We start from the raw sequence: 20,640 nt of genomic DNA, 5'->3' as shown, positions 1-20,640 counted from the left end.
GAGGACACCAATGTACATGAGGACACCAAAAAAGCAAAATAGTACCTACCTTGTCTGTACAATCCAAGCTTGAAAAAAAAAAAAAAAAAAAAAACGCGTGGCCGCGTCAATTCCGGAACTTTGGTCTGACCAGAGACCGAATATTTTTTTTTTTTGCCTAATCGTCCGATGATCAATCACCATGACTCGACAATGCACGTTTGGCCATCAAATGGTGGCGCTATCCATGCTCACCGTGCGTCGAAAGTTTATTAGGTGGTAACCGACAGCATTTGGAGTCTTAATGTGTATTGTTATAAGAAATCGTGTCAAGTTGGGAATGAGCACCAGTGTAATCAAAGTGGTGAAAGTGTTTATTGAATAAAGGAATCGCTCCGGTTTCATTTTGTTCCGATGAGAAAGAAATTGTTGTATTTTCACTCTTTATAGAAAAAAAAGGTTTCTCTCATTTATCTGTGTGCTATTCCTCCCATGCCTGTCTATTTATTTAAGTCGGTAACTCGGTACCGGTAGCGCATTCAGTGGTAAATTAATATGAAGAAATTCCTCAATGCACAGGGTTAGGGGCGGATCCATGAAGTTTTGCAGGGGGGGGGGGGGGGGGGTCATCAGCAAACAAATCTGAAATGCAGACAGGTTTTCTTCTACAAACACTTGGCCTCCAAAAATCAATAGGGGGTGGGGGAGGGGGCTCGTACCACATTTTCAATGGGGGCGCTGTTCAAATCCGACATCTGTAGAAATACCCCAGGCCGGCCATGACCACACAATTAAGCCGGCTCTGTCTGTACGGTGCACAAGCGGACATTATTACCAGTATAATTTTTAGCGGGGGGGGGGGGCGCATTTTTTTTTAATGAATTTCTATGATTTAAATTGACAGAGCTGCATGGATTGTTTTCTTTTACCCCCCCCCCCCCCCCTTCCCGGATCCGCACCTATGTTCCGTAGGTTTTTCCTCCTACATCTAAAACCCACGGAATCAAGTAGGAGGGACTGCACTGAAAACCTCATCCACATATGTTTCCAGGCACTGAAAACATCTAACCTTGACCCCCCCCCCCCCAAGCCAAATTGAGCGATCTCCATCCGAGCATGCATGTACGTTGCACGTACGTACATGTACATACGGTATACGAGCTACGTACGTACCGTACCGGGTAACACGTAAGTACGTACATCTTCACGTACGTACGTCCACGTACACGGGATCTTCTTTTCTCGAGTTGAAGGCAGGAAGGAATTGCAGGCTCGCATATTGAGCCAGAAATTTTACCTTTGGGAAAGTTTCCAGAAAGAAAGGAGTAGGAGAGCCTGTAAACATGGCGAAACAGATGCAAACCACGGCCGCCATGGCCGTTGTCAAGCTGCTGCTGACGATATTTAACTTGATTTTCTGGGTAAGTTCGCCTCTAGACATGACATGACACTGTCACTGCACAGCTAGCTAAGCTATTTTGATGTTTTGCTTCTGTCGGCGCTAGCGGCATGTGGAAGCGTAGGCTATACTGTGTACTTGCGCTGGCAGGTGGCTATTTTGCTGAGACCGGCAATATACGTCCTAATGCTATTTTGCCGTGAGTGCGCTGTGATTGGCTGCTTGACAATGGGAAAGTTGTGTTTATTCATGAGAAAAGAAATATACTTTCTTGTCCATGCGGTGGCCGGCGCTCATTTTCTTTCTTTCTTTGAAAAAAAATGTTGCAACCTGATGCTGCTTTTTTCTTCATGTATCATCTCAACATGTCTCAATGAAGGTCAATCATTGCAAAACTGATGATAAGAGTTAAGACATGAATCTGAGTGAGACTGAGAAATATTTCCAATTTTGTTTTCAATCTTGACTGTCCATTAGACTTTGTACACAGCCGCTGAAGGAGCGTCAGGTTGCAACATTCTTTCCCTTTTCTTTTTTTTTTGGAAAGAATTAATTCCATAGGTACGGCATTAGTTTTTCCCTCGGAAAAAAATGTTGCAGCCTGATGCCACATCTGCGATTGTTGACAAAGTATATGGAGAGTCAAGAAAATTTTCTACATTGTAAGTATTTCCTAACAAAATTGGAAATATTTCTCAGTCCCAGTTTCATGTCTTATCATCATTTTTGCATTGAATGACCTTCATTGAGATCAATGAGATGATATATGAAGAAAAAAGTGGCGTCAGGTTGCAACATTTTTTCCTTTCCCTGCAATGACTCATCAATCAGAGAGGGATAACATGTCCTAAAAAGTGAAATTTAGCACAATAGCAGCGAAAATATTGAAGTATTTAGTGAGAAAACACTTTGATTATAGTAACTTAGTTGGAATTGTTCAGACCATAGGGTTTGTACACAGGGTGTCAAGTGGCGTATGTTTATTTATTTCCAATACAAAATTGTGTCTAAACTGGAGCTGTCTCAGCCGTCACCCTTGAGCTACATAGCTACATAGTATATTCTGAGAAAACAATATTCTAGGATCTTGATTTTTAATCCAAAGTTACATTTACTGAGTCATGTTTTGAATTGGGCCTGAATTCAGCATCCGAGACACATTCTCACATAAGCCAATTGTAGCTACGCGATGTCGCACACTGAACCGACGAAATATAGCATCCACCACGCGTGTGTGTCGTGTCAATGGGTACGCACGCTTCGCCAAATTAAAAAACAAACTTGTCATGGAAATTTCCAACAATGCGTCTTTAGACGCATCATTGGAAAGGCCTTCTTTCATTGTCTTCTTCAAAATGACAGCTTGCCAAGAAAGACTTATTTCACAGCAAGTATGCTTTTCAACAATAATTACTTAAGTTACTTTTTGGATAGCTGCAAATGATGGACTATTGCTTTAAAACCAAGGGGGAAAAATGGTGTCCACATGACATAATGCAGTCGCATGTTGTTTGATTCACTGTTAAATCAACTCAGTAAGTGCGGTAATTCTATGGGAGTTAAGAAAGAAAAAAAGGGGGCTGTCTCATGGATGAGAAACTATTTTTTGTACTCGGCCTTCCTTAGTTTGTATTTAAGTGTACAATACTGGGGTATAAAAATTCTGTATTAAATTTGATGTTTAGGAGAGAGCGTACACAGTGCCTACTCTTGCAAATTTGCCAAGCCTTAAAGTCAAGGTTCCCAGTTGCCATGGTGAATCTGCGCTCTTTGTCATGGATTAATGAAGGAGCATATGCATCCGTGGTCTTGAATGTGTAATGTATGTATCCTTGAAATGGCAGGGATATCAAGTACGTGTATGTTGCCAGTGCATAGTTTGATCAGTGATGTATCTAATAATGTGCTTGCCACGTATATGTACCCCTAGGTCATTTGTTGATTATTATAAGCAAAAAAAAAGAAAGATTTCCATATAGAAGTTCACTCAACACCCTGTGTACAAACCCTATGAGAGTGGACTGAAAAATTCTAAGTGTTTTCTAAAAAAATGCTTGTATTTTCTCACTGCTCAAATTGACTTTGATGACATGAAATTGCTATCTGGGGGCTTGTACTCAATACAGAGGAAAATTAGTGAACTTCTTATATGGAAATCTTTCCAAAAAAATTATGCTTTAACAGTATTTTATCTTCAAACATAAAACTGACAATTTAGAATGAGGATGTGTATCTTTCAGTTCCTTTGGTGTGTTTGTATGCTAAAGAACCTTCCAGCACAGTAACAGTCCAACACTGTTTTAATTTAACCCTAACCCCTTGGGTATTTTTACTAGAAAGTTTCCTGAATCTGTCAAAATCCATCAATTTTGCCATGCAATAAAATGTTGGTGGCCAGTGAGTCCATCAGAATCCACCAGTTAGCCGGGAGTAAATCTGTTGAGATCCTGAATCCATCAAAGTCCCCCAACTGCTCAATATGGAGGTATCCTGAATCCATCAAAATACTGCAGTACTGCTAGGCTTACTGTCCTGAATCCATCAAAATCCCCCAACTTTTTCAATATATGGAGGTATCCTGATTTCGCCAAAATCCTCCAAAACAGGGGTGTGGATTTTGATGGATGCAGGTACGATGGAGTTAAACCAACAACGCATTCCAGAGGCCTAGTGGGTGAATATTCAATGACAAAATCGCTCTGACAAAAGATAAAATATGTACTAGTACATTTTGTGCATTTAAAAAAGCATGAAATCCATCTTCTGCATTGTGTACAGTGTACATTTTTGTACAAACTTTAACAGCAAGCTTTACATGTGCATGTAAAGTCTATTACAGTTCTGCACCCATCAAAAGTCTGGGGAAAAAAAAATCAGTTTTGGGCAGAATAAATTTTGGGAGATGTGGACATTTAGGCAGTAATATGATCAAACAAAATAGCCTCCTAATCTAACAAATTATTTATTGAGTTAGCGTCAAAGTAATAGCGTCTGAAAATGAATCTCTCTTGGGAAGTCTGACATTTGGCTGTTTACATTTTAGCAAGCGTGGAACCATGTTCCATTTCACAGGAAAGTAGGATGTAGTGGCTTAAACTTAGCCAGACAAAGAGGAAGTGATAACTCAAAAAAGTTAAGTTTATCACCTACGACCTTTCCAAATTCATTATCCATGGATAATTTTCTGAAATATTCACTAAAAAGGATCTTTCAATTGTTTTTGGAGGGGGGAGGGGAACTGTGCATTGTAAACAAATCAGAACAGTTTCTTAAATGGGTGATCAACAGTAAGTAATCTTTTTGTCTTTGAAGTATATTCTAATGAACAAAGAAAAGTAAAACCAACTTTGCTGTTCAAAACCCAGACTATTTTTGTCACTGGCCTTTGCCAGCCCAATCACAACTTGTTATTCACTGTCTGTCTTAATGACTTCCACTTTCAGAGGAAATATCCCACATTACTGTTGGGAAGGGAATTTTATTGTATTTATTGTACAGAACAAGAGCTTCAAACCCTATGACAGACAACCTAATTGCAAAAATTAAAAGAAACAAAATGTAATAAATCCTTCTGATTCCTCAACTGCCTGGTTGAGTTTGAAGGATTTGGTTAAGAATCTCTCCCAGCTGGCAATTTCAACAAGGCCAGCCCAGCAGTCAAAATACATTGTGTGACTGAGAGCTCCCTGCCTCCATAAAGCAGGATTGACTGGCTGTGATTGTTGTGATACTCATCCTGCTGTTGTCTGTTGATAGAATTTGACTGTTACAGTGCCTACGAGAAATATGATCTGACTGTTGGTGACTAGGTGTAAAAAGGCATGGCAGGGTAACAGTATTGAATTTTGACTGTCTGTGACTGATAAAACAAATTTCAATAACCCTTGCACATGTACATTAACATCAGAGGCAAAGCACTCTGCAAACAATCATCAAAATCCAGTCACAGTGATATTCCACTTCGTGTCACCTGAAATGAGGCAGACGGGCTGCGCAGACAAGATAATGAGATTGTGTCTCAGTGCTCGGCTAAGCCCCCGCTCACCGGGTCTTTCCTGTGTGTCTTGCAGCCGGTCTCGCTCGCCTCATCTATCCATCTCTGTCTTAGGCTGTTTCTCCCCGCTTTGACACTCCTCCACCTTGAGGTTGTTGATGGAATGCATTGAAGAAGAAGGAGTGTTATGAGGGGAAGGTAGAATAGCGGAGGAACAATCCAATTTTTAATTGCCGCTAATGGATGACGTTAGGCCCGCATGATTTGGCAATTTGTACCATGCAGGACTGCATGATCATATTGTGCAAATAAAATAGACTGAAAGGATTTTTTTGACAAGATGGTGACGACATGCAGAGCTAGCTGTTCACTGTTTACACAATTTTACACACATGTACATGTACAGTTGGTACATGTAGATGGGTGACACTGTATGCAATGATTGAAATGGTTTTCAAGCCTTTATTCCTCGAGGTGTTTTTGTTTCTAAAATCCTCTAAATTCAAGTATTTTTTTTTTAAATCCTTCTTCACATTTCAAGCCCATTTGTATTTTGTTCTACCGGTATACAAATTACCAAAAAAATTAATAATAATTGATCTATTAAATCTATTTTCAATATCAAAAACCATTTCTAAGACCTGAAAGGTTTACATGTACCGGTATTGGCTAAGAAAAATGGGTGGATATGTTACAGTAGTTACTCCAGAACTTATATAAAAAGAATTTGCCATCTTCCTCAATTGAATCTTTGCACAGTGCATGGAATTTCACTCATGGAAAGTGACAAGCTTTGGTTTATTCATGATTGTACAGAGGGGAGATCAACCATGAAGATCAGTCATTTAAATTACAGGTGCATGTATGTACAATGTACATGTACAGTTGTACATCAGTAGGGCATCAGGTGTTTCATGATATTATTTTGCTTCAACTTCTAATGTACACATGTACATGTATGAATGTACATGTACATGTACAGTGTGTGTGCATGAAAAACTGAAGCTTGCAGAGTCATTTACACCATGGAGGACTTCTACATCATGTACATGGTTACATGCACCATCTCGCATTGTCCGCGTAGACCACATACACAAACATTGATGTGTACATAAAAACAGGTACAGACTACTTACATAAAGTGTACACATACAGTGCATTTGCTGTTTATCCCAATGTGAAACCATTAATGTTTTAATGCATTTATAAAAACATACTTAGGTACATGTATTTTCTACAGAAGGAATTCTCATCTAGCTCGTCGCCAACCTAAATGTATTTCGCACTGTGTATGATTTGCCATTCATGTTAAGTGTGGCATTTCTTAAAAAGTTATCGATCCCATTGTACCCTGATCAAAAGCCATTTGATTAGACTCGCAGAAGTCACGTCCGGGCACAGAATGGAGCATGCATGCGAGCTGTAACATTCATCCGTGGGTAGACTATTCACATATATGGTAATCATATGCACAGCTGGCTTCCTATAAATATTTTATTAACACAACTACCTAAAAGGGGAAATTACGCCATTATAAGTAGCGTAATTACATGTTATGGCCAACAGTGTTGGAGCTCAGTTACTATACAATTTACATGATTAGAATTGTAATGTTCAGAGTGTGTAAAAAAAAAAAAAAAAGATTTCCATAACATTTACAAAATGCATATTTTAAATATTCCTATGTGGTCGAACCTCTTGCCCTCCATAGTCTACACAGAAAATATTTTAATAGACTTTACACTGTGCAGTACAATGTATGTACTGGTAGTTATAAAAATAGAATAAATTTTTATAACTACCAGTACATGTGCAGTAGTTATAAAAATAGAATAGATTTCCGCAAAATTTTACAATGTACATGAAATTCAATCCCGTTTGTACGATATCGATATACCAGTACATTCATTTGTCTGTTCTCTATCCTTCCCTTTCGTTTAATGTCAGACGGCCAAAGTTTCATATTTAATGTGCAAAAAACACCTGTCACTAGCACTCTCAACAAGAAACGCCATGGTGGGGCCTATATAATAATCATCATGCAGACACGGCCAAGCGTAGATTCCATTTCCGCCGGAATCCAGCAGCAAGCTTTCTTGCGACCTCTACCCCCCCCCCCTCCCTCCCCAGTGCTCTGAGGACAAACTATGGTTTGCTATTAATCAAGTTGTTTTCATAAAAGCAGCAGGGGGTTTGTGGTTTCTAAAAATAAAAAGAGAGAATTGAAGTACGGGTTAATTGAGGAAACGAAGGACTGCTGGAATGGGGCTGGGCATTATAAAAAGAGTGCCTTTGTTCAAGGGAAAACTTCTTCTTTTTTACGTAGCTACTTCATTAATCATGTTAATGCTTAAATTGTACAACACATGCAATCTGTCTAATTAAATTTTCAATAAATAAATAAATAAAAAATAACTTAAAATAAAACTAAGACTAGGATATGATAAATTACACACAGACACATTTTTATGAATTTATGAACTGTACTTTCCAAATCCTCCAAAATGCTCATTGAAAAATGGAAGGTTTTGCAGGATTGCATAAGGCTGTGGCAAAACATGTGTGGCTCATTTTTCAAGATCTTGGGCCGGGCCTTGTGTTGTTTATGCTCCGCCGTGCATAAGTTTAGGCCTAAATTATACTTCAAATCTTCCACGCTGCTCCAGGACATCTTTGGCTTGATCTGCCACAACGTATTGCCAGTGATAGCTGGTGGATTTTGCAGGATAGAGGCAGTGGTCACCTCTCCAAGGACCACCTTCAAGCAGTAATTAGGGAGGATTTTGCAGGATTGAGGCTGTGTATCATGCTAAATACATGGAGGCAGTTGGAGGATTTTGCAGGATTGAGGTTGCATCTTAGAAAAAATGTCTAGGGCATGTAGGAAGTTATCAGTAGGGTTAATAAAATTGAAAAAAAAATCCAACATTTTCTATGTCTTTAATTATAATGGTCATGTAGGAAATACATACAAATTGAGTCCAAACTACATGATGCATTGCAAAGCAAATCTCTGACAAAATATAGGCCTACTTCATAAAATCATTGCCATCTTTTTATGGATTTACATGTACATTGTACACTTGCATCAAGCATGTCAAGTGATAAAATGGTATCTGACTCACAAAGGAAGTCCCGACTCGGGTCACAGAATATCAATGATTTTTCAGGTACCGGTATTTTGTTCAGGTCTGTTTCTTTTGGCCTTTTGTCCAAAGAGTGGAGAATCCATGGGTCAGTAGACTTTCACTTGACAAGTATGACCTACTGACCTATGTATACAAAACTGTATGTACATGTACATGATGTATACAGAGTCTTGTTCCATATAGGGACATACACTCCTCTGTACAAGGTACTTGTAGGAACCGAAAATGCTGTGGGAAGAGCAGAAAGTCCCCATAACTCGGTCCTCATTTATTTTTTATTTTATTATTTTATATGTCTTTCTGGTAATGAAACCAAGGATCCCTCAAAAACCAAGGATCCCTACAGTGTTGTAGGCACTGTAGCCCAAAAGCCTGACAAAACCGATAGAGAGGAGACAATGGAAAGAAAGCACAGTTTTAGAGGTGGGAGGAAAAGCCCAGAAGAATATTCTGGGGGAAACCCACGGAATCAGGCAGGGACTGAAAACCCAATCCACATATTAGCCCAGGCAGGACTGACCCGGGTCACAGTGGTGGAAGGCGGGGAAAGTACCGCTACGCCAACCTGAATCAAGTTGCCTAACAATACATTTGCCTAACAATAAAAAACTTCCCCATCATGTGATGAAGGCCATGGCTATTCCTAGCTCCATGGTACAGTTAAGATGACGACTTGGTGACTGAATGTACAGACTCAGAAATTCATTTTCATCAAACTAAAGCCACTTCGTCATGAGTTGCTATGTGTATGAACACTATACAATACAGACATTAACCCTAACTGCCCTGAATCCTTCAAAATCCTCTTTGCCAAAGTGGAGGAATTTGGAGGATTGAGGTTGCGTGGCAAAAGTGCGTTACTGATTTCCTCAGATGCACTTTGTCAAGGTCTTGGGCCAGACGTTGTGTTGTTTTTGCTCAGCCAGGCATAAAGATAGGCCTGGATTATGCTTGAAATCCTCCGTACTCCTCTAGGATGTCACTGGCCAAGCCTCAGGAATCAGGATTTTGCAGGATTCAGGCAGTGGTCACCACTCCAAGGACCATATTCAAGAAATAATGGAGGAATTTGCAGGATTGAGGCTTTATGCTATCTTTCCATGGGGCCAATTGGAGGATTTTGCAGGATTGAGGCTACATCCTAGCAAAAAGGCCTAGGGAGTTGGGGTTAAAAAAGAACAATGTCTTTTCCCAGTATGGAATACATATTCCCATAAGAAAACAAAATTTGCCTTAATTTGTTCTGTCAGCTTTGAGCTAAGAAGAACATGAGAGAGATGTACAGTATGTATTCATGTCCTCTGTTCTGCTCCTGTCTGTCTGTCTTGAAGAGGCCATCTACAGAACCCGGAGCCCACCGGCATTCTCTGGCACTCGCCCCTCTGCCCAATCCTTGTTAGCATTGATTAGCCATTAAGACTCTGGCAGTCCATCTACCCAATTGCTTCTCATGTGGCATTAATGCAGGATATTTGAGACCTCGGCGTCTCGTACAGACTGTTGAAAATGTATAATGAGTGGAAGCGGCGGTGTAGAGATGTTAAAGCAACATCCATGAGCTTTTGAGTGGTTTGGAAATGTGTTTTATTTTTGCCTTTTTTTTTTCCTGATCAATTTGCAAGCTGTTTAAAATTAAACCATGCAGCCTCCTACTTATTAACTATGGGTCCCCCCCCCCCAAAAAAAATGTGTATACCTACATGTCTTGGGTTTTTCCCACATCTAAAACTGATTATTTCATCATTGTCTTGGTCAACAGGTGTCTTTAGGCTTGCAAGCTTAATGTACGTGAGCAATGCCATGGGTGCATGTTATTGGTTTAATTATCAGAAAGTGCCAATAAAAATATATATAACGAAGTTGAGAGGCCAATAGTTCCACAATGTATACTTCCAAATCTTACTGTGCTTTTATTTTCTACAGTTGGTTGGTATTGCCCTACTAGCTGTGGGTATCTGGGGCATCTTCGAGCTCAAATACTACCTGGAGCTGTCCGACACAGACTATTCCAACGTGGAGTACGTCCTGATTGGAACGGGCAGCTTTATGATTGCAGCTGGCATCATCGGCTGCTGTGCTACTGTCAAGAATATTGCCTGGCTCCTACAACTTGTGAGTAGTAGTAAAGCGAGTAAAGTAGTCACGAGTCGCGAGCCAATAATATTCCCATCAGGCTGGTGTTTATCTCCGGTTTCCTTGGCATGACATGACTGAAAATATTTGTATTTCTCCTGATGGGATTAATTTAATTTTATCAATTTCTTGTTTGAACTGGGTAGCCCATTCAGAGGAACCCACTGGTCTCCCATGGGGCCCAGTAAAGAGAATATGATGTGAAGAAATTACAGTTTTAGACATGGGAGGAAAACCCACAGAATCAGGCAGGGACTGAAAACCCAATCCACATGTTGGCCCAGGTAGGAATCGAACCCGGGTCACAGCGGTGGAAGGCGAGGAAAGTACCGCTACGCCATTCCATTGCAGGTTGCTCCCCAGCTAACATTGTTACCCATTTGTGCTCCTGGGTGGAGAGAGGCAAGTTGGGGTAAAGTGGCTTGCCCATGGACACAACATATGGCCAGCAGCTGGATTTGAACCCCTGACCCTCTGATCATGAGTCACAAACCCTAACCACTGGGCCACACTCTCCAGAAAACTAATGAGTGCTGGGCCCAATAGGCATGTGTTCCAGCAGCACATGTCATACACATGTGCACCCATGTTGGGCATAAATCACGGCTGTGATTGATCAAAATGTACTTTCATTTCTCGTTGCAGTATGGAGTAATGGTCTTCGTCATCTTCGTTGCACTACTAGCAGCAGGAATCTCTGGCTTTGTTTACCGGAACCCTGTAAGTTGGTGTATTTGTTTTGGACCTGGACCCTTTGTCCCATCCCCCTTTAAAAAAAAATATTCTCCAGTCTCCACCCCACACATCCCCACTCCACACATCCCCACCCCACACATCCCTACCCCACACATCCGCACCCCAAATTAAACTTTTCAATTAAGTATTGACTACACAAAATCAGCTTTAGCATACATACGTACTTAAAAAAATAATGAGTGTTCAGCCTGTACATGTACATTTAAATGTATACAATGTACATGTACATATGTATACTCATTAACATGTTAATTACTTCAGTGCAGTAATTCAGCACAGTTTGAATATTTTTGTGCATGGTACATAATGATAGTGGGTCATTCTATAAATGTGACCTGTTCTGTCAAAATCAGACTTTTCTGGGCATAAGGTCGAAAATGATATTTTTACATATTGTTAAGATATGTTCTTTTTCCTTTTAATAGGTGGTTTAATTTTTGAAACCGGTCATTCCTGGGCAGAGTTATGCTATTTTGAAGTTCATTGTGTCGAAAAGTAGAAAACAGAGAAAAATGGCCACGAACGTCACAAAACAGTTATTTCTTTAACTGATATACCTTATCAAAATCATCAAATATAGTATATGTAGAGTTCAAATTAAGGTTTCAAACTTTTATAATATATTTTAGACATGTTAAGGATTACAAATATGCACAAATTTGAAAATCGATAAAAATCACCCCCACAGCGTTTTTTGGCCCTGTCTCAATTTCAACCTCTGCCCAGAAGCGTCTGCTTTTGACAGAACAGGTCACAAATTTGGGGTCCACTTTTTTTCCTGTCCCTGTTTCATCTGACATCTATGATTTTATAATTCTGATGCACTCCTTATTGCAGTCGTACTCCAAGATCAATGATAAGTATGAAACTAAATGTACTACCCAACAAATAAAAAATTGTTTGAAGTCATTTTTTGTGATACTTTGAATGGCAAATGACAAAGAACCAAGGTAACAGGGACAGGAAAAAGGTCACACTTTGGACCCAAAATTTATAGAATGACCACATGTGTATTTTGAGAACATGAAATACATGCTGAGTGCACAAAATGCTGATTGTTCTTACAAAATAGCGTCCTGCCAATATTTGTTATTGGGACAATAAAAAAAAAAATTGTTTCCCAATAGCACTTGGGTGTGCAACCTATAAATCAGCATATTTTTATAACCCACATTTATCTTTGCACGCCATTAGAGAAGTCACTTTAAATGTCAATGCAATGAATTCTAGCACACAAGACAATCCTCATGGGAGTCACATACATGTACAGTACATGTAGTGCTCAACTGTTCATGCCATTATGGGACTTGAGTGTCTATGTTGTGATGATGAATGGCGTTCACATTGCCAGGCATGCAATGAATTGATAGATGATTGTTGAAATGTTTTCAGGCCAGACGTGACATGCATTTTATGGCTTGCAATTGCGCTGCCTTTTTGCCCATGAAAAAGGTATTGAATAGATGCCGCATAGACCGCATTTAAATTGAAAGCTTTAGTTGAGCATATTTGTTCATGCATATAAACCAGTTAAAGAATGTCACCTGTAGTACATACAGTCGAATCTCGTTAGTACAAACTCTGTTAATACAAAATTCTGGTTATAACAAACATAAAGCCTTGGTCCCGACTGTGCATTTATGTGCACAATGAATGGGACTGATGTTCCTCTTAATACAAAATTCTGATATAACAAACAATTTGGCTAGGTCCGAACGAGTTTGTATTAACGAGACTCAATTGTATATGTACTGTGATGTATACATGTATGCATTGATCACTATGGTTGTACATGTACCTGTATGAAGAGTAGGAAAGTGGTCAAAATAAATACACAATGTAACAGTAATGTAGCATAAATCATTACGTGTATTGCCTGGATGTATGCCATCTTGGGATATTAGGGAAGAAAATGTACCAGTTAATTTTTTTTTAACCCTAACCCCAAAAGGGCTGTTTGGGGGTCAAGTACCAAATACCACAGAATACTACATGTGTTGTGCACACTTGTATGGAAAGAAATTCATACTACCGGTTACTCCTCAGTAGTATTTTATAATAAAAAACTTCCATCTGCAGATGCTCAGTATTTGAAAATGAAAAAGTATCAAAACGCAAACAAGAACCTCAGGCCCATAGTAAATGTCGGTGTCAGAAGCAGAATCTTCTAACTTGCCACTTGGAATAATACATAATTTAGTGCTTGCAACTCAATATATCGCCTAATTATTTCATTTTGTGACACCTTAAAAGCTCAACATCAACTCAGACTTTCAAAACATCTCTCAAAACTCACTTGTTCTCCAATTCACCATAGTATCCACTTTCCTGTACATTTCCAGGTGTCTGATCTAAGTTGTTTATTGTTGGTTTTTTTCATTGTAAAGCACTTTGATCTTGTTAAAAGCGCTATATAAGAACCTGTATTATTATTATACTATTTTTTGTGTTATTTTCTACAGTTGGAAGAAGGATTTAAGAAGGGTTTGAACAGCAAGCTGAAGACTTACGAAGGACGAAAGGATCCGCCTGATTCTTACATCGACAAACTCCAGGAAAATGTGAGTTTTATCTCCCTCCTTCTTGACTTTTTTTTTTCATAACGAACATCCAATCAGCATGTGTATTAGTGACGTGGATCTCAAATTGCAAACGTGCACAGTAAGGACACGAGAAACAAGTGCAATTTGTAATGAAAACCGCATCCTTCCCTGTCCAGCCTCTATAATTAAAGACTCTTCCAGAGATACTGTCCTCCGTCCGAGCCTGCTCACCCAACTGTGAAACGGAGTGTGTAATAACATCTCATTATTTCGTCGTTGTGTTCCATATGGTTATTGAGTGCCATTGAGTTAAATGCGCTCCATGCTGGCAGGTTGCAGGTGTGCGTGATATCTTATTCATCAACTGGCTCGATTCTATTTAAAATTTTAATCAACAGGGGAAATTAATATAAACGGTCAGGACTGCAGATTTTCTTTTTTTTTCCACAGTGTTGCCCTCAAAATCTTATCTACAAAAAATATTTTAAAAAAGGAAATTAGTGCAAAGCGAACTAGGAAATTGACTTCAGTTGGATATTGCTTTAAAAACATCTCACAGACAGGCTAAAAAAATGCTTCTCAAACAAACAAGCAAAATGCCATCTTTTAATAAATTTGATTTGTGTTTCCTATTTAAACTTCAAGTACTGTACATCTTCAGTTTGAATTTATGATTTCATCTTTCAGTGTCTTTTCTAAACATAGCAAGGCTAGGAGAAATAACAGTGTTGATGAACATGTGTGCAAGAAAAAGATTAGTTCAGCCAAAGTTACCCACATCCTGTTTTGATGCTGAAGATATTTTTACCCTGCGGTGTATGTTTTCTGAGAAAAAAAGTTGTGCAGGTCGTTAGACAGTTCTGGCAAATTGCCACAGGGAATGTAGTTTTCAAGTTTTTGCTTTTCCAAACTCGGTCCACAAAATCTTCAACTAAAGTTGTGTAGAGCAGGCGCTCACATTACATTGCTTTCAGTATTTGATATTTACTCCTTGCTGCAAATGTCATGCATCGTCCCCCTTTGTGAAAGTTTCACGGGAAGACACATGAAGCTTAGTGAAGGTTATATCATTGTCAAGCATTATATATGTCAAGGGTTTTCCCATCTTTAGCTTCACCTCCATTTTCAATTTAAGCTTATTTGTGCTTCAGAAACTTCATGTCTTATAATACCAGACCTGTAGTGTACATGTGTAGTTTATTTCCAATTTGGGTTAGATATTTAAGGCTTTTAACCCTTCTGCTGTCTGAACAATCACAGGCAGTCAAAAAATCAATCCTTTTCCCTGCCATGCCTTTTACACAGGCTAGTCACCAACAGTCAGATCTTATTTATTAGCAAGCACTGTGACTAGTCATATTCAGTCAACAGACAAAAACATGCAAGTGGTAGGCACAGCTGGCTTATCAATCACCTGCAGTCAAAGCATAGCTTTATCAGGTTACACACAGTCACAGCCAGTCAAACCTGCTTTATGTATTTAGGCTGGGAGCTCAGTCACTTGATTGATTTTGACTGAAAGGACAACTTGGCACAGGATGTGTGTTTGCATAGGAGGTTTAATGATTCTAATGAATTGGAGTTTAGACCAAGAGATGAAACCATGGTTTTAAAATGCCCGAAGGCTCTGTGCATACATCAGGCATGCAACTTTTCCTCGGATCAGCTGATTTCCTCTTTTTTTACTCCCCATGTGTGCCATTGAAAATAGAAAAACACTGTACAAAGTCAGGGAAAATTTGAATGTTCTCTTTTTTTGTGATTTCCCAGTTGCATGCCTGATACATGTTTCCTGCCGTCTTGTATTGAAAATGAAGGGGAAAATCACACATAGGCCTACAAAATTCAAATTTGGGCACAAAGAAGATTGCATACCTCAGTTTTAAACATGTTAAAGGAACTTCCCTAATTTGGATGTTGTTAGGAATCTCACACCCCCTCAAGAGTTCATGCACAAACCCATTAAAATTTAATTATTTCTGCCCCCCCCCCCCCCTCAGCTGTTTTGCTGTGGCTCCAAAAACTTCACCGACTGGCTTCAACCGGACATTAGTTGGTCCAAGACCCACCCAGATCTTGACGAGGTACCAGCCAGCTGCTGTAACTCAACGGTGGATGCAGAGATGTGCGACTCGGCCGAGGGAGACATACCAGTCAGGACGGATAATGGAACACTTCTGGCTTATAGCGAGGTATGAAGGAAGGGGAGGGGGGGGGGGAGGGTTCACAAATACGGGCCTTGAGCTGCTGAATGTCCAGATTCCCATCAACTCAAATTGGAATTTTGGATTTTCCTTCACTTCTCATTCTTAGAATCCCACTGAGTTTTATTACCAAAGTCCGTCTGAATTAAACCCATTAATTAACCCTAACCTCACCTAAAGCTACAAAATATTACTGACTAGTAACCTGTAGTATGCATTTCTTTCCATACAAGTGTGCACAACACATGTAGTATTCTGTGGTATTTGGTCCTTGACCCCCAAAGAGCCCTTAAGACGTTAGGGTTAAGATTATTTTTCAAGACATAGTTGCCTAATACAGGTAACTTCTCTCCAAAGATGTACACATGTATTCCAGCAAAGAGCATTATTGAGTAAGAAGACTTAGGAATATATGAGCATGTGCTTTCTCTCCCAAAGTTCCATTCGTACACAGCGTTTAAGTCGAGTCGAGTCCATCACAAGTCTGATCACAACGGTCCATTCACAAGTATTCCTGCAAGGAGGATTATGCTAATCTGGGATAATCCTAGACAGCAGACTGCCCTTGGGGATAAGATGATATGATGGAAGAAGATTTCATTTGCTGTGAAAAGTCTTTGTCTTATCATAAAGTAAACCATTATTCAGCGGCATTTGTTTCTTCTGTTGCTGCTGGCATATTTAATCCAATAACTACATGCAGCGGGAAGACGTGATCTTAATGTATGCACGTTACCCATACGTGGATGGATGTTAATTATGTTCAATATCAAACAAAATGTAATAGTGCGATTTGGTTGCTTGGCCACAGGGTTGCTACGAGAAAGTGACAGGTTTCCTTGACAACAAGATGGCAATTATTGGCGGCAGTGCACTGGGATTTGCTTTCTTTCAGGTAAAAATTGCTTTCCATGATATTTGATTTATCGGAATTGTTACTTAATTTCTAACATAGCGTTCCATATAGTGTATAAATTCCGTCAGTATTATGAACCATTGTATTTTAATAATTTTTGAAAGAATACATTTTTTTTGCCGATAATTTGAAGAAGCAATGTTATTTAATTCACAAAATGAAATGTTTGACTGGATGAAGAGTTTGTAATTTTTGTAAAATAACTAATCAGTTTTCTTTAATTTCCTTCTTTTATTTTTAGCTCATTGGCATCGTTCTTGCATTTGGACTGGCCAAGCTCATCAACACCAACAAGTACGAGATGATGTGAGGAGTTAACAGCGCCCTCTATGAATGAACAGCACCCCCTGTTGATGTCCATTGCTCATTTTAATTTGCACATTTTTTGGGTGGCTTGTCATCTCGATATTTATTGCTCATTGGGCAAATTAGTATTCAAAGCTTTGAATGCAGAGTTTATCTGCACAAAAAGATTTATTGAATTGTAAAATTTGTTTCACAGCTACATTGGGTTTAATATTCAGGGTGAAAAGTTTAACATACATAGTACTTTCGTTGATGGTCAAAAGTACAACATTGTTAAAAAAGCTGCTAAAATTATTATGCTTAAAGGAGCGAAACTGTCTCAAACTCTGTAGAGATTTGAATTGAAATTCTGCAGCGTTGTCAAAAGTGACTGCTGTCACAACTGAGCTGCTTGTTTTTGTTTTTTTATATAAAAAGCTTGAGCAAAAATATATTGAGAGCTCACAAAAATTAGACTTCACCAAAACCAATGAGTAGGACATTTCGCACAAGCAAAAAGAAAACTATCGCATCCATGCTGTCAACTGTAAGTTTAAAAATACGGTGTAGAGATAGAGCAGTCGAAAGAATTAGTATAGAAATATAAGAAAGCATGTGGAAAAATGCATATTGGATCACATAAAAATATGTGGTCAACAACATCACTCGATACCTTGTAATTTTGCCTTTTTTAGTGTCCCTTCGAAGTGCTTTGTGTCTGTTACTGTGTGGATCAGTGTGTGTCACTAGATCTGTCTGTTTGTGTCACTAGATCTGTCTGTGTGTAAGCCCCACTGTCGACATTTGCCAATAATATTTCCAACTCTGTGGTACCTTTTAGTGTTAATATTTTTGCCTTAAAAAGTTCTCCTTCATATAAAGTTCTCCTTCATTATCTTTTTTCCCGACTTTCTTCTCTACAACTTCTTCTTCAACGAAATAGAGCGAGCTGATGTATAGATGAACTAAACCTTACTAAATAGTTTTTATTTTCTACAGAATATAGTCAACACCAGGGTCACTTTTAGTTAGATTCTTTTTACCATCTTTCATGGCCTTTATCTTTGCCTTTAAAACAATGCATTTTAAAATTTTACTCCATATATTTTCAAGAGGCTGTTTATTAAGTTTTGTTCATTTGCAAAAGTGTATGAAAGGAGCCACAAAAATCCGGCCCTTCACAATTTTAAGTTCCTAATGGAGGTTATATTTTGGGTTTTGATTACAGGGTAGCAACAACTTGTAAATGCCCGATAATTAAAGAGAAAGAAAAACTATTTTTAATGTTCAAAAGAAAAACCATCAAATTTGGTGCTTGATGTGCATAGTGGTACTTAAACTCTTTTTTTTTTTAATTTTGTATTTTGTTAAACATTTAATCACTCATAAACAGCATTCATCAACTCGATGCAACTCATTTTTTTGTTTAAAAATAAATTTAATCCTGATTTTAATTTTACCTGATTTAACTTGAAACTCTTGTCTATCATTGTATAAAATTCTCGGTAAAATGGCCTAAAATTACGTCTAAACCAAGAAAACTCACTGATGTATGTAAAAAAAAAAAAAAGTTTTGTATTTTAAGTAAAGTTTATTTTTGCATGCGTAGTGTTCTGTATTATGCACTTATACGTGTACAGTTTAGTGTTTAGATTCTCTATTAAGACTTTCCCCCTGACATTTTCTGTAATTTGCCTTATTATCTATTAATTTTAAGCTACTTAAAATATTTTAGTTAATAAATATGTGGTGTCTTAATAAGCTTTGAGAAAATGCATAGCCTGAAAAGTGTATGTGTAGTTAGAAAAAAGCTGATCTTTCCTCAACCAGTAGTCATATTCTTGGAATTTAAAATTTAATGAGAAATAATGAGTTTCAATTACAGTGAGAAGTTGTTATGTTCAGTTCTACAGTGATGTTCGTTATTAACTGCAAAAAGGTTTACAAAGCCATGTTTAGTTTGGAAGAACACAAAAAAATGTTCTGTCATATATCCATAGTCATATCAGAAGAAATGCACAAAAGTTGGTCATTTAACAATAATTTCAATTTCTACCTTGACTCAGACGAGGAGAAAATCTGTTTCCAAGAATTTTTTAAATTTTTTTTCGGTTTGGCTTTTCACGTTTTATCATAAAACTGATTTGCTGCCACAAAATGAAATTCTGTGATTTGCATATCATTGAATAGAGCTTCAACAAATCTTTACCATATTGTTGGTGAAACTGCATTGTTGTCTTTGAAATTGCAGAAGAATTTGGCAATTTTTAGAATCAGGTCACACAGCAGGTAAAGAGAGTGGAGGCCGAAAAGAAATACATGACTTTTCCTTATGAATTTTTGTGCATGTTAATTAATTGGTGTCTTGTAAAACTTGTAATTAATCATTGTGAAAGATAATCAGCAGTATTAGGCCTATGCGCTGTGTGGAAGGAATCACTATGTATATGCAATTGTTAAGTATTATAACAAACAAAATTTCAAGCTTCGTAGGATTGCTGATGTATCCAGCCAATCAAATAGAACGATCTATTAGGCCCCGCCCACTGCCGGCCACGTGGGCAACGTGACAACACGTACGCCTCTCCAATGCGCTACCGCAGACGCGCGCGTCATGTGCGCGTGCACGCATGTCGGTTATAAACTACGATGTGATTGGTCAAAGCATCATGGGGCGGAGCTTAGTCGGTCTGTATGCTACGACAGGTTTGCGAAATGGAGTCACTTGATCCGCCCTGCCTGTTATTATATTACCGGCTATTCACTGCAATAAATTAGTATTGTGAAAATGTACAAATTCATTGGGAATGTTTGATTGATGTTTGTTCATGTGTCTACCATTTTTTAATGGAGTTTTTTCGGGGCGGAATCAGGGAGAAGAAAGTTCAATGGGATGAATATTACCAATAACCCGTAAAGAAACACCCTTCACGATTTTTAAAAGACAATGTAAAACGCGAGCATGCACAATCATAGGTTCATCAAAAAAAAATTAAAAGGCCCCCCCCTCCTATTTTGCGTGAGAGAAACGTGCAAATCATAAAACGAGGAATGTGACTTGAAAGTTTGAAACGCCCCCCCCCCCAAAAAAAAAACGCTTTACATATTTAACTTTTTTGTCAGATGGCATTTTTATCAAACTTTATCAGACTTAACAAAAGTTTTACAAACTTGGAAACACTCGACCTTTGCGATCATAAATTGGAGTGATTACCACTATTTTATTGACACACCAAAGTACATGAACCACGATCGGCTAGCTGAGCATTTCTCTGTGTTGAC

General features: G+C 38.5%; 1 protein-coding gene across 1 annotated transcript; it reads left to right on the top strand.

Moving 5' to 3' along the window:
* The first annotated feature begins 1,149 nt into the window (after window positions 1-1,149).
* On the top strand, window positions 1,150-20,157 carry LOC119723479 (tetraspanin-7-like). The gene is made up of 7 exons (XM_038194154.1): window positions 1,150-1,400; window positions 10,445-10,633; window positions 11,300-11,374; window positions 13,873-13,971; window positions 15,954-16,145; window positions 16,969-17,052; window positions 17,315-20,157. The coding sequence occupies exons 1-7, from the start codon at window positions 1,323-1,325 to the stop codon at window positions 17,381-17,383; spliced, it is 786 nt and encodes a 261-aa protein (XP_038050082.1). The 5' UTR covers window positions 1,150-1,322; the 3' UTR covers window positions 17,384-20,157.
* The last annotated feature ends 483 nt before the right edge of the window (window positions 20,158-20,640 follow it).

The sequence above is a fragment of the Patiria miniata genome, unplaced genomic scaffold (genome assembly GCF_015706575.1).
Source record: "Patiria miniata isolate m_02_andy unplaced genomic scaffold, ASM1570657v1 HiC_scaffold_17, whole genome shotgun sequence".
In the NCBI taxonomy this organism is placed as follows: Eukaryota; Metazoa; Echinodermata; class Asteroidea; order Valvatida; family Asterinidae; genus Patiria; species Patiria miniata.
The sequence above is the reverse complement of the archived record's forward strand: the minus strand, read 5'-3'. Positions and strand labels throughout refer to the sequence as shown.